Consider the following 14,472-nt stretch of genomic DNA (forward strand, 5'->3'; position numbering starts at 1 on the left):
CCTTTTCTTTCTCCTAACTGTAGTATTTAATGAAAATATACTCCTGTGATTAAAAAGTTTATGGTGGGATTATGTAAAATGAATCACATAAAAAGAGGGAAAGTATTATTTTTTAAAAATTGTTATTTTCCATATTTATAGAAAGTTGATGATTCATCCTTAATCCAAAATTTCCGATGAGTGGGTAGAATAAACTGCATTTTTCCTATATGCTTTATAAAAGTATTTCCAGAATATTTTCTTAAAATTGTTCAATCCAATGCAAATTTCTTCATTCACTTTCTCCATGTTATTCACCTAATTTAATACCTTAAATATTAATTTGGCCTGCTTATGCCCATCTTTCTTTTCCTTCACATAGTGGTCATTGAATTCTGATTAGGAACTGACACTGCATTGTGGCCACAGTGCTTTCTTTTTTTATAATGCAGGCTGTTTATGCATTTGAGTGAAGTGGACTAATCTGTTTGGCCTTTGAATTTTATTTTATTTATTTTTTTCCTGTGCGAAACCACAAATGAAACTGCTGGAATTTAGGCACTGATCTTTTTGCTGTCCCATGACAACATTCCTTCCATTTCAGTCTCCCCTTTGATTTTTTTTTTTTTAAGTTGTTATTATCCTATCCAATACAAATTGTCAGAGATTTTCTCTAGAAAGTCTATACGCATAGACTGTCCATGGAAGACAGATTTCCCAAAATATCTGAATAGTGCTTTTGAACTCCATTTGATATATGTTGTCACATGAGAAACAAAGGCATAATTGTATTCATAAAATCATTCCACAGTTGTCTGTGCTAGCAATAAGAGCAATGATTATGACACTTGTTTGCTGTCTAAAACTGGATTAAATTCCCCTACTCAGTTAGCACAGGTCACCTTGTTGCGATGGTGTGGATAGCCTCTTTGTGGAGAAAGGGGCAGAATGGCCTTAACCAGGACATTCAAAGAATAATATAATTCCTTTTGCTCTTAACTGTTAATAACTGCCGTATTTATCAGAGTGTGGTGTTTACCACAGATATAGACTCTAGTAGCTGGTAATAAAACACCTCCTCAGGAAGAGTAGCTTGGGTGGTACACTGATGCTTAGAAAAAATAATGGAAAATACCTACTATTGGCCAGAATGCTATTGACAAAAAACAATAAAAATGTATTTGTATTTCTGTGTTGAATTTTTTTCTACTCAAATAGAAAAATTGTTTTGGCATTAGAATTTGCTTTGTTGATTTTCCTCAGCTATTTAATGTTTATTGAGTTCACATTTAGGCAAGTTTAAATATCTTGTGAGAGAGTTATGAAAATCATTGCTCTTGCTGCTGGTTTCCAAAGCAGTGAGATCACTGTGGAGGGGAACCTTGTGATTCTGAGAAATACATGCATGTGTTTGAGCTGATGCATGCCGACTAGTTCCAGTAGTTACAACGGGAAAATGTACAGTCAGATAAGTGCAGCTTGCTGCTTCTTTTTTTTTTCTCCATTTCATGCTCTTTACAGACAATAATTCTTTTCACCATTTTATGTAAAATGACATTAAATAAGGACAGCCATACCAGATGAGACTGAAGATCAATCTGTCACAGTACTTCTTCTCCAGTTGTGGTCAACAGTTGCATAGGGAAGAGCATAAGAACAACATAAGGATAAGGATCTGCTTAGAGCTTCCCAAAACACTCGCTCAGTGGTTTTCAGCTAGGGGCTTCCTAGGTTGGTGTCTTTGTAATTCGGTGAGACATCACGAGCTGCCACAACAGGGAGGAGGCTCATTTCTTCAGAGGCTGCGATGATGACATTTATCTAAGAAAGAGCAATGGGATCAAGCTCGGCGTGAGAGTGACTTATAAGCTTGAATAAAAGCAACTGCTGCATGAGTGAGGCTAGCACATCACCTTGCTGAGGAAACACAGTGATTTGTTGCAAATTAGATTGTAAAGCCCTGGAAAAGAGCCTGGAACATTTGGGAACTATAGACAAAATCTCCATTCTTGTTTATTAATAATACTGAAGATGTCCCAACAGTGAAAGAGTAGTTAGTGTGCTAGCTGAGAATTTGGGGTAGGTCCTGAAGAAAATGAGAAGCTTCACAGCTTAACAGGGTTCTACCCTTACAGAAGAGCAAACAACCCTCTTGCAAAATCCAAGAATATGAAAACAAAGTATGGTTTGACCTTGCCTTCATTTGAGCCACTGACTGTTATGTCTAATGATATTTTCAGCCATATTTTATATTTATCATTAAGAAGCCTGCTCTTGTAAGTTTAGAATTAGTGTCTTTCACTGTTGTTGCACTGGTTATTCTTTGGCTAGCTATGGTTCCAGAATGTGTTTTGGGGGCATTAATATTTTTTCTTCCTTATTTGGAGTCACTTTCCAATCGACTGTTATAATCAGATCCAGAAAAAATTCACTCAAAGTATGCTTAGGATGGTGTTTCTCAGCTTCCTTTTCTATGAGAAATTTTGACCAATTATCATTGCAGTCTCCAATTTGGAAGGTTGCTAAGTGTATTCAGTTGGGCCTAATATAAAACAAAAAGAATCTTCCTCCATTGGTTGCTTTCAGTACTTTCCTCATTTTACTGATGAGCAGAAAAGAGACCCAGTTTCCTTCACATATGCTATTCAAGTAGAAATCTTTAGTTTGTTTATTCTACCTCAACCTCTCCCTTGCCTTCTGCATTTTTCACCTCTCTGCATAGGGAGATAAAGTCAGGAAGCAGCCCTTGTTTCAGCAGTGAAACTAGACTGGGACTGCTAGTTCTCATTTCTATCTCCTAGAAGTAAATTCTTGCTTCTTATCAATGAACCACAATAAAGATCCCCTGAAGATATAGCATGTTATCTTTCAGTCCGGCAAACTTCTGATTAGGCAGAAAATAGGCATCGGAGCACAACATTTCTGAAGATTCAGGAAGTTGTTTAATGTCTTTTTTTTTTTTTACCCTTGTTTATGATTTCTGAAATACCACTCACATTCGGACTTTGCTTCGTATCAGTGCACCTGACACATTTGTCCCCACTGTACAGTTAGACAGGTGTATTCTGATAACCACCCTCACATAAGCATTTTATTTTTCTGAAGATGTGAATATCTTCTATATATTTATGAACTTCAGTACTTGAGATTTCAGTCAAAATCATAGTTCGTTCATGAAGTCCACAAAAGCAAGTTTGTATCTTACATGTCTCTGCAAAAGATATGGGGTGTTTTGTTTTGTTTCATTTTCTGATGGGTAGACTTGGACTTCATCCGTCTTCAAACAAGATGAAGTACTCTCTTTGTCAGCACAGTAACCACTTAGCTCCTAACCTGACGTTTCTTGCAGTCCTTGAAATACTCAAAATTCTGCTCCTGACCATGATTTCCAAGTGGTATTTCTTAAATACCTCAAGCAAGTGGTACTCACAATGTTCTCCTAGATTGCCTTTTTTAAAGTTTCGAAGTTTGCCTTCCATTTGCAAAAGTGCCACTGTGACTATTAACAAACTGTAAGACTGGAATTAAATATAAGATATATAGAACAGGCAGAATAAAATATTTAAAGCATAGGCTAAATGCAGAGTGTGAAATCATGCTGCAAATACTGATCAGTTCACTTCTCAGCCTTGTTTTACTTTGTCTAGCATTTCAGATGAGGTAGGCAAACTTTGATCATTTGAGTGGTATTGCATGTTCATGTAGTTAGACTGAATCATAAAAGGGTAAGCTTAGGGTTTTGACATTTAGTTGATGGAGGCTTTAAATGTACATTTAGTTGCAGATATATGTGTACAATTCTGAATGTAAATTGAACTTTATGCAAGGTGTGGATATTTTACAAAATTTGTATCATAGGGTTCCACAGGGCACATTTTATGGACAGGGCATTATAATAACATAAGGACTGTCTGTTGTCATATCCTACAGTTTACAAATGTCTTAATAATCCACTGCTTCATCCAACAAGTACATGGAGATTAAGGAAACAGGAAGACTTTATTGATCAGTGTAGTATGTAGTGATTTCAGCAAGCCAGCTGCCTGACCTTGTACATATGGCAGGAATGGCGGTGAGATGATTTTATGAACGATTAAAAAAAAATCCATTTAAGCATAAAGGCAGATGGGGAGCAGCTTGAGAAGATGATGAAGGTGCTTTTTTGAAATGGTAACCACGTCTTGCATCATTGGTGGAGCAGAGATACCTTTTGACATCCTAACAGCACATGAAAGATGATACGAGAGCATGGACTGTGGGGGGCATTGAGGTGGGGATAAATAGTTTGTCTAATATAATGAAGAAAGATAAGGCATTTGAAAGAATAGGATACATGGTCAGATAAGGAGATAAGATGATCTTTTCAGCAGAATTTTGAATGTAGATCGGAGGTGATTGCATTTGTCAAGGTGAAAGGAGAGGATGTTTTAGCAATGCAGATGTAAGGGTAACAGAAGAAAGAATTAAGTGGAGATAAAAAATTTGTTACCAATATTCTGTTGGGGAATTGGCCAAATGTAGATGTAGCGTGAATAGGAGGATTTAGAAGGAAAGGGGTAAATTGAACATAATATCCAGATAATTGATGTGCATGACAGGAAGAATGGTGATATTTTTTCACAGTGACAGGGAAGGAGCCTATATTCAGAGAAGAAAAGAGTTAACATTTTCAGATTGACTTTTAGTATAAAAGTTTGAGCAGTTCATAATTTTTCTACGACCTTGTGAAAAATGATTTAAACAAAAGATTAAAAAGCACCTGAAAGTCATCTTGACTTATTGCCCTTACATCTTGTCATGTATATGATAAGACTTAAAAATTTTGAAAGTTTTGTTCATAATATTGAATGTAAGTGCTATTATTGTTGATTGATGTTACTTTTTTAAAGAGGGCTGATGCTATCAGTATCATACTCTGCCAAAGTGTTAAATGGTCTTTGAGAATTTCACTTCTGCCACTTATGATTCTTTTTGTAGGCTGGATGCATCACACCGTGGATCAGCTTGGAGACAAGACAACCAAGGAAAGCTATGCTATACAGTATCTCCAGAAATCTCTAGAAGCAGATCCAAATTCTGGCCAATCCTGGTATTTCCTTGGAAGGTGAGAACTGACTTTATAGACACTGTAACTATGTTTGTATTTGGAATGGGGGGGTGTTCTTTTGTTCTTTGTTTATAATTAAGTTTCTTTTGGGAAGCTGTGGCAGATGGTCCTGCCAGAAGTGGTCCTGCTTTTCTAGTTAGTCTGCACATTTACAGTAATCTGAGTCTGCCCTGCCTGTTCTTCTGTGTCTTCCTCATGCTCTCCTTTATGTCTTCCTCATACTACAACTTTTATTCTTTCTTTTTGGTAAATGGTCTGTAAAAATGTTTTGCTTTTCTTCATACTTTTTTCATTATTCTTAATCTTTTACTTTTCTCAGAATCTGCCTTTTAGTCTTAATCAAATTTTGTACTAGCTGTAAGTATTCTCTCAGGTGTACGTCTTCTATAAACAGAATATATTACAGCTAAACATTAGGCCAAAATAGCTCAGATGAATCTGTTCTAGTCTGTACTTAAGCATTGCATTAATTCTGTACTGGCAGACACTATTTTTCACTTTAAAATGACCTTTTTATTCCAAGATGTAAATAGTATTAATTTGATGACTTTGATTTGATTTCTTGTTTTTTTGTTTTTTTAAGAAAATAGTTTAGAGTATTTTATACAAATTATCAGTAACTCTTGAAATACTTGGATTTCTGCAGAATAGAGATACAATTGATCTTCTATAAGCTTGAAATTTTTTATGAGGGCAATGTGAGTTCACATGTGAACAGCTCAGTTCTGTTAAGTGGAAACTATAATTTTATTTTTGCATGATTCATATCTAATAATATACTAACAACTGTATCTTCCAGCTGATTTTCTTGGAGGTTCTGGTCATGTACAACTGGAACTTTTTTTTTTTTTTTTGGTCATCCTAATTATATTCCTGCAGCTGTTCCTTTAAGACAGGGCTCTTCAACTGGCAGTCTGCAGGCTAAGGGAGGAACACTCAATGAGTGTGAGGGGCAAAAGGCTAGGGTAGGAGTGGAGAGAAAAAGGGAAAATGAGCCAGGTAACATCATTCACTGGACTAAAATCCTGTCCTCATCCTTCCACCTCAATAGTCCTGTTCCACATGCCTAGAGCAAGTCAAGTAAGAGTGCTGCAGAGCAGAGCCGGCGCTCCGTAGAGTGTGTGTGTGTGTGTGTGTGTGTGTGTGTGTGTGTATGTGCAGAAAGCTGTGCTCCTGCTCCTATGGTGCCAGGGCGCTAATGCAGTTACAGTGAAACCTAGGACACTACAAACAAGGCAGGGGAAGGAGGAAATGGGGAATGGAAAGTATCTCATAGAGGAGAGAGGACCAGAGCAAAAATCTTCCTGTGGGCCACCCCAGTCCCTGCACTGAAGGGAGAAGAGAGAACAGGAAGAAGGAACAGAGTTACAGGGCTGTGCACTCACTCTTCCTCTTTTTCCCTCCTCATGTATTTCCTTGGGTAATTCCTTCCTCTTCTGGTTGTCCTCCAAACTGGGTTGCAAGTCATTTTAAAGCTAGTTTCCTGACTACCTTGCAAAAATATACCAAAAAACCCCCCAGCCCTGTTTCAAGTGTTAGTGTTATACTAATTGGAGTATTCATGTATATGATAAGCAGACAGGTTTAAATATGTCTATTGAAATTTAGGTTAGATTTCTATTAAAATTATCTTTTGAAACATTTCATTGAAACTTAGTAGTAGATATTTCTAGGCAAAACACCACTAGATTTTATTGTATTCCTTTCCTAGTGTACCTTAATAATATGTGAGATTCTAGCATATTTGATGGATCTTGGTCTGTATTGTTCTTACTGTTCTGCTTATGGGTTTTTTTGTGGGTTTTTTTTGTTTTTTTTACTAGAATAAATATTCTGTTGTTATTTATGTGTTTTGAAAGTTGTCAGTTTTTTTCCAATGAGGGAACTTATTACAAACAATATAAAGAGAATAGGTATTGTAAATAAAACTGTTAAGTATACACATATATAGAAGTATTTAATTTATTTGAAGGTTTTCATTAAAAAGGTAGGTATTCTTCTCTTCCCCTTCCCTTCTTGCAGCTTTATTTTGAGTTCTGATATTTCTGCTTAAAATGTCAAAATATCTTTGAAGGTCCAATGTGTACATAATATTCAAGTAAGAAATTATGAAAAAATCCAGAACAGCAAAATTTTTGCAAATCTTCATGTTCTCTAAATGTAGTGGATCTAACTGGTTTGTTTTTCATTACTTTAAAGTTCATTTGAGATGTGAGAGATGCACATTAAAGGCTTTCCAGGCAAACAAGGAGCATCACAGTTGAATTATTTTCTCTATAATAATTATGAAACACTTGTAGAACATAAAGTTTCATAACAGTTTGTCTGATGAAATAGGTAGCTTTATTGTTTCTTTATAATGCTGTCTGTAAGTAAATATTGTTCCTATTGACCAATGAGCTCTCACAAGTGAAACAAATGTAAATCTTCAAAATGTGGTATGACTTCTGTTTTCCTTACAAATGCAGTAAGCTAGCATTTAAACAGCTTTGGTGTACTTTTCAAATAACTAATTAGTAATACATTTTGATTAAGAATTTTGTTGAATCAGCTTGTGCCTGGCATTCAGAAACAGCAGATGTTTTGGATTCGTCTAGATGAGTATGTATTTGCATGACTTAACGTTTGTCAGTCCACTCTTGGTAAGCCATGCTCAATTATCCCTTTCTATAAATATTACCAAAGTTCTTTTTTCTTCTCCCAGGTGCTATTCAAGTATTGGGAAAGTTCAGGATGCCTTTATATCTTATAGGCAATCTATTGATAAATCAGAAGCAAGTGCAGATACATGGTGTTCTATAGGGTAAGAATGATACAGGGTAATACAGTATTATAATTCATTGCTAATATATATAAATAATATATATAAATATATATAAATATATAAATATAAATGAAGAATATCAGCTTTTTAATTCTTTTGTGCTCTCAAGTGGATTGTAGGGTTTTTTTATTATTTTTACCTTTATATTCTGTCAGACATGTCTGATTTGAAGTTAAAATAATACAACTGTATTTGCTTTCTCAAAGTTTTTAAATATCAAATATGCTATGTATATGAACTTTGCATGCTTAAGATATTAAAAATGTGCTGTTCATGTTTATTACTCTGCTTTATATAATGGCAAAGTTTATTAAGGGTTTGGGGGTGGATGTGTATATTTGATTTCTTTGTATTTTGACTTTGTTATTAATTTTCAACTTTACTAATCTTTCTATTCAGTGTGCTGTATCAACAGCAAAATCAGCCTATGGATGCTTTACAGGCCTATATCTGTGCTGTACAATTGGACCATGGCCATGCTGCAGCCTGGATGGACCTAGGCACACTCTATGAGTCCTGCAACCAGCCTCAGGATGCCATTAAATGCTACTTAAACGCAACTAGGAGCAAAAATTGTAGTAATACCTCTGCACTTGCAGCACGGATAAAGTATTTACAGGTAAAACTAATGTTTTAAGAAAAGGGAAATACTCTTCCAAATACACAGCAGAGGGGAGGGGAAAAGTAACACACAAATTTAATTTAAAATTGTTTGTGGTGTGTATAACCTGTTTTCATGTGTATTGTAAGCATATCATAGCTTGTAGTATTTTATTTCTTCATTTTTAAGTGGAACTTAATTCCTTATAAGCAATGCTGTTTTGCACATTTAATCAATACATACTGTTTTACATCACTTTGCTTTTTTCTTTGTATTGTCTACATTTTTAAGTTCTCATAGCATATATAGAGAGAACACACACACACTATCTTTTACTCTTGTTTGCAATTTCAGAAAAAAAGAATTATGAGACCTCTGAATCCAGAGCTCATCTTTGTTCTGATTCTCACAAAGGTTTATATTCTGGTTACCCTCTTTATACTTAGCACCTTTCTAAAACCCCAAATTTTAAATCTATCCTCTCTTTAAGACGTAATTAGCTACAGCATTTAGGAAGATTTCATGGACTTGCTCTTACTAAAGTAGGCTTGTGTTAAATTTGCTTTTTACATAATTTTTCCTAGGCTCAGTTGTGTAACCTTCCACAAGGTAGTCTACAGAATAAAACTAAATTACTTCCTAGTATTGAGGAGGCATGGAGCCTACCAATCCCCGCAGAGCTTACCTCCAGGCAGGGTGCCATGAACACAGCACAGCAGGTGAGAAGTTGGGTTATGTTCTGCAGGTGCCCAGCTTTAAGGGTTCTTTAAAATCTATAGTGGTCAAGCTTATTTTATTGAGCACAGGACTGGCTTTTATTAATAGAAAGCCTTTGATTTATTTGCAAGGGATACTAGATCAAGAAAAAGCTCCCTATAATATGGGAGAAATATGGGGGTACCAATTTAGAACCTTTGTGGATTTTCATGATTTTGAAAAATTTCATCTTAAATAGAAATGCTACAGTGGTTTAATAATCCCATGAAAGGTACACATTCCTCCGTTGATGACCATATGGAAACTGATTTTTCAATTATTGAGATCAGCTTCAGTATATCTGCACGGCCCTTTTAAAATATGTGGGCTGTTAAAATATGTAGTTTAAAGAAAAGAATTAAGAATATATAGAACCATATTTTTGTCTTCCTTCTGTGATTCTTAGGCTTGTAAACCTCATCATCCAAATACTGAACCTGTACTAGGCCTCACTCAAACACCAATTTCACAGCAATCCTTGCCACTACACATGATTCCTTCTAGCCAAGTAGATGACCTGACCAGTCCTGCCAAGAGGAAAAGAACATCTAGTCCAACGAAGGTATATATTCTGATGAACTAAAGAGCCCCCAGCCAAAATTTTATAGAAGTATGCATTAAAATGATGCAGCGTGCACAGAATTTGTGCTGTAAATTTTCATCCTTTGGCATCAAGGTGGGGAATGTTTTTAGGAATTTTAGGAAACATATTTCAGTGATGTGTTTCAGTAGGAGGTTACAGTTCAGATAGGAAGTTCATAAGGGCAGTGCAGATTGGTGGCACTATGCTATACTAACCTCTGAATAAATACAATCATAGTCTGATTAAAGTTAGAGAGGGAAACTACCATGTCATCATGTCTATTGCCTTTGCTTATATTTAGAATTCAAATGTTTCATCATCATGTAATAATGTTACAGTAGATAAAGTATTCAGTCTTAAAAGTAGTGTACCTTTAAGTTAATTGCGTAATTTGATTTGATTTGTTGTCATTATGGTATTAAATATCATCTACTTTTTCCCCTAAGTACTCTGATACTGTATGGGAATAGTAGATTGAGGTTTGGCGTGTTTTAGTATATTCTTTGTATAAATTGTTATTGAAACTGTGATTAGTTCTTTCATGAATAAGTTAAAGTCTAGATATTAGGAAAACTGATGTTGGCCCTTTGATATTCAAGCATTTTAACGTAATGTTTTCTCTCAGAATACTTCAGATGTTTGGAGCAGTGGCCATACAGTGTCACATACTCCTGTACAGCAACAAATTCACTCTTGGTGCTTGACACCACAGAAATTACAGGTAGGTATTTTAAAGATCTTTAGAAGCTTTGATTTTTTTTGTCACTTGTTTTTTAAGAAAATATATCTGGAATACTTCCCAAATAATTCGCATAGTGTAATACAGCTTGTGCTAATATTTATAGCTTCTTTATGGTAATATTTATAGCTTCTCTATGGAATATGTAAGGTTAGTAAATTAGATAAATTTTTAAAAAAATCAAATGAATTCTAATTCAACTAGTGGTCTATAGTAGAAACTGAATACTTCCGTTGTATGAATTCTATAATTTATAAAGTAAGACTATATAGTAATTCTTTTTTCTTATGAAAATTTAAAAATATATATATGCCAAATGTTACACTCTTGTGTGCCAATTGAATTTTGCTGCCTAGTGTAATGTCAGGGATTTTGAAAGAGGTGTAGAACTATTGTAATATCCTCTTTTTCCAGTGAGGTAGCTTCTTTTATCAAATTGTCTAAACAAATTTGCACATTCTACAAAACAAAATTACTTAAATGAAATCTGATACTACTTTTCTGTAGTTAAGTTCATTTAATATCTTTATATGAAATGCTAGATTTTATTTTTAAAATCTTGTTTCAGGTCTTAGTGTCATCATGTTCTGTTGTCTCCTCAGTTCATTAGGGGTTGCAGTGAACTTCAGCAGGAATTGCATATTTTGAAAACCATGTGGACACCCTCACCCATATATCACAGATACTAATTTGGATGCAAGGAAAAATAAAAGGGAATATAGTGCCAACCATAGTGCCACTGATGGAACAGTGGTTGATAGAGCAGTATTCCCCTTAAACCCCAATACAGCTCTTCAGCTCTTCTTCTTTAGCTGAACAATGTTAGCTTTACAGTGTTGCATGCTTTTTCCCTTCCTCTTCTCTCCCCTTCTCTCCCCTCCCCTCCCCCGGTCCTCTCTAATCACTGTTTTATATTTCTCCCTCTTTATGCATATCATTATTTCTCTCCGCTTACTTTATACCCTGCTGCTTTTTCTCCCCTTTCAGGCATCTTTACCATTTTGCCTTTTTCCAGATCCAGCTTCCTCCTCCTTAAGCCAGTGACAGGAGTAGGCTTCTCTGTCTAAGTATTTGTTAGCAATAGCTTGACAAGGTTCCATCACACATGAATAGGAAAGCCAGAAAGATATGACGCAGGCCATCTCAGAGGAGAGTGAATAAAACCTTTACCTGTTCTAATTCAGCCTTTTAAATGCTGCAACACGGTACATAATGCACACTAAACAGCCCGACTAATGAAAGCAGATGGGGAAGGGGCTATGGCCACACAGCAGCCTCCAGGGCTGCACTGTGCAAGTGGAGGAGGGATGTGTATTGGTTGCACAAAACTGGTGGGCTGCAAGAACAGTGCTGCTCCAAAGCCTCTGTGCCCGCAGCGCTAGAGAGGAGAGCAGGGCTGCCTCTACTGTTGTACATACTAGTCAGTCTTTCTGATTCCTGTTACCCTATTTAGACATCTTTAAAAAAGAGCAGAAGAGCACCTGAAGAGCACTGTTTCTAGCTTGTGTATGTGTGCACAGTACATGCCCTGCCATGTAGCTCCTGCATTCATCTCACAATCATTTACATGTCTGGATTAGTTTTATTCATTGTAGTCCATCTCAAACAGAGAATGTCAGAATGAAAGCTAATATTAATCCAGGAATTGATATTGGGGGTTCCCCCCCCCCTTTTTTTTAGCATCAGCTGTCTTTAACCATTTTTCAGATAACCTTGGATGTTTTTAATTGATAGTTTGCAAATACGTTTTATCAAAGCAGGATGAATTACCCGTTATTTAATACTCCTACTTCAGTTCTGTTTATGCATTATTAATGCAGCGTAGTCAAAGCAAAGAAAATGAGCAGGATATACAAAAATAATGTATGCAGACTTGAAACGAACTAAAGTAAACCTGCTTTGGTTTTTTACTTTTTTTTGCTTTTGAGAAAGAAATTAAAATGGTGTACTTGAGAACACTCAATGCAAACAACTGTCTGTATGTCTCTGTATGTCGCATTTTGCATAGCACAACTTTGGACTTCCTCTCCACATGCATCCTTCCATCTTGGATAGTACTTTTGTTGTTCCACAGTTTCAACATTTATGTCAGACCATTTAGAAACAGCCTGACTGGTAGAATAATTGTGTATGCTGAGTAGTGTGAATACAAAGATCAGAATTTTGGTAATAAATGCTTAAATTACCAGTTGTAAATGAGTCAGTCTCCTATCTTAAGAAATTGTTCTCCATAATTAAGTTGCATAGTTTTCTGGGTTTGTTTTTTATATTTTCCTGTGTGACAATAAGTTGAATTTACTTTGCACTTAAAGATAGTAATGCAAGAATAACACAATACAAAAAATATCAATACTTACCTAATGATAATAAGAATTATATACATTCATACTTTAAGATATTTTTTTCTCTGACACTGCCAGTTCACTTAATTTTAGTCTGGTTATAGTATTACTTGTATGCTCAAATCATTTTGAAAGTCTCTTAAATTTTAGTAAGTAATAATAAGCGTTGGTTACATCGTAACGTAGGGAAAGATGTTTGGGTCTGCAGCAGCAATCTTGATCATGTTTTCAGCTTTACAAGTCTCATCTTTGCTGATAATTTTTTTTGTAATATATGCAAGAAAGTTTTTAAAAATCTTGTACAATTTTAATGATTCTGAACTGTACTGCTATTTTTTCAGCACTTGGAACAGCTGCGTGCAAACCGAAATAATCTAAATCCAGCACAGAAGCTTATGCTGGAACAGCTGGAGAGTCAGTTTGTCTTGATGCAGCAACACCAGCAGGTGAGAATAAAAGTGTTTTTCTATTCTACCAAACTTTTGTCAGTGATGGTGTCTTGTTTCTTGAATTCTGTAAAATGTCTGTTGTGCAGGCTTTTCATGTTCTTTACCTATGTTACATTAAGTCATCTTTTTTTGAAATGTTGTATAATGTTTAATTGTGGTTTGCTGGTTGCAACTTAATCTTTTTAGCTCTGTTTATTATAGGACTGCCAGATAATGTAAAAGTTTTTAAATTGCACTTTCAAATTAAAATGAGTGGACACATCAAGTAGTCTTACTTAAAAAATACTTACTTGTAGTAACCCATATTACAGCATTTCCCTCCTGCTCATTGTTCACTTCTCTCTCTCTTAGTGTCCAACTTTAGCAGTAAAATGCTAACACTCAGACTGAAGAGCCTAGAAGAAAAGCGTGCCAATAGCTTTACCTTAAAATTCACTCAGCGCCATTTGTGAGCATGACAGTCATCTTATTTCTCAAAAGCAACGGGAAAGATCCTAAAATCTGTATAAAATTGAAACTGAGCAGTGGAATAAAACTAAAAACCATCTGTAATCTTTGCTTGTTAAATTCCATAACTAATGTTCTTGTGCTTTGTTCGTCTTCCGTTAGATGAGACAAACAGGAGTTGCACAGGTACGATCTACTGGAATTCCTAATGGGCCAACAGCTGACTCATCACTGCCTACAAACTCTGTCTCTGGTCAGCAGCCGCAGGTTGCTCTAACCAGAGTGCCTAACGTCGCTCAGCGTGGAATCCGTCCCGCCTGCCCCGGGCAGCCTATGGCTAATGGACCCTTTCCAGCAGGCCCCATTCCCTGCAGCACAGCAAGAACGCTGGGTAGTACAGACACTATTTTGATAGGCAATAATCACATAACAGAAAGTGGAAGTAATGGAAACGTGCCTTACCTGCAGCGAAACGCACTCTCTCTACCTCATAACCGCACAAACCTGACCAGCAGCGCAGAGGAGCCGTGGAAAAACCAACTATCTAACTCCACTCAGGTACATGGTTTCGGCTTACTAAGGCAGTACTCTAGGAAGGTTTAGTAACCAAGTCACCCTTTCAAGTCTCTCACTTATAAAAGCATG

The 14,472-nt window shown here is 35.9% G+C and overlaps 1 protein-coding gene across 10 annotated transcripts in view; it reads left to right on the plus strand.

Annotated features, from left to right (window-relative positions):
* KDM6A (lysine demethylase 6A) overlaps positions 1–14,472 on the plus strand; it is a 159,349-nt gene that overhangs the window by 101,120 nt on the left and 43,757 nt on the right. For 7 of the 10 annotated variants that reach the window (XM_067297937.1, XM_067297947.1, XM_067297955.1 and 4 more), the window contains 8 exons: positions 4,957–5,083; positions 7,791–7,889; positions 8,310–8,529; positions 9,096–9,230; positions 9,674–9,829; positions 10,476–10,571; positions 13,273–13,377; positions 13,990–14,385. In XM_067297937.1, coding sequence (XP_067154038.1) covers positions 4,957–5,083; positions 7,791–7,889; positions 8,310–8,529; positions 9,096–9,230; positions 9,674–9,829; positions 10,476–10,571; positions 13,273–13,377; positions 13,990–14,385 — 1,334 coding nt within the window. The remainder of the gene's footprint in view (positions 1–4,956; positions 5,084–7,790; positions 7,890–8,309; positions 8,530–9,095; positions 9,231–9,673; positions 9,830–10,475; positions 10,572–13,272; positions 13,378–13,989; positions 14,386–14,472) is intronic. The other 3 variants (XM_067297965.1, XM_067297979.1, XM_067297986.1) reach the window with 1 other exon arrangement.

Source organism: Apteryx mantelli, chromosome 1 (genome assembly GCF_036417845.1).
Source record: "Apteryx mantelli isolate bAptMan1 chromosome 1, bAptMan1.hap1, whole genome shotgun sequence".
Taxonomy (NCBI): Eukaryota; Metazoa; Chordata; class Aves; order Apterygiformes; family Apterygidae; genus Apteryx; species Apteryx mantelli.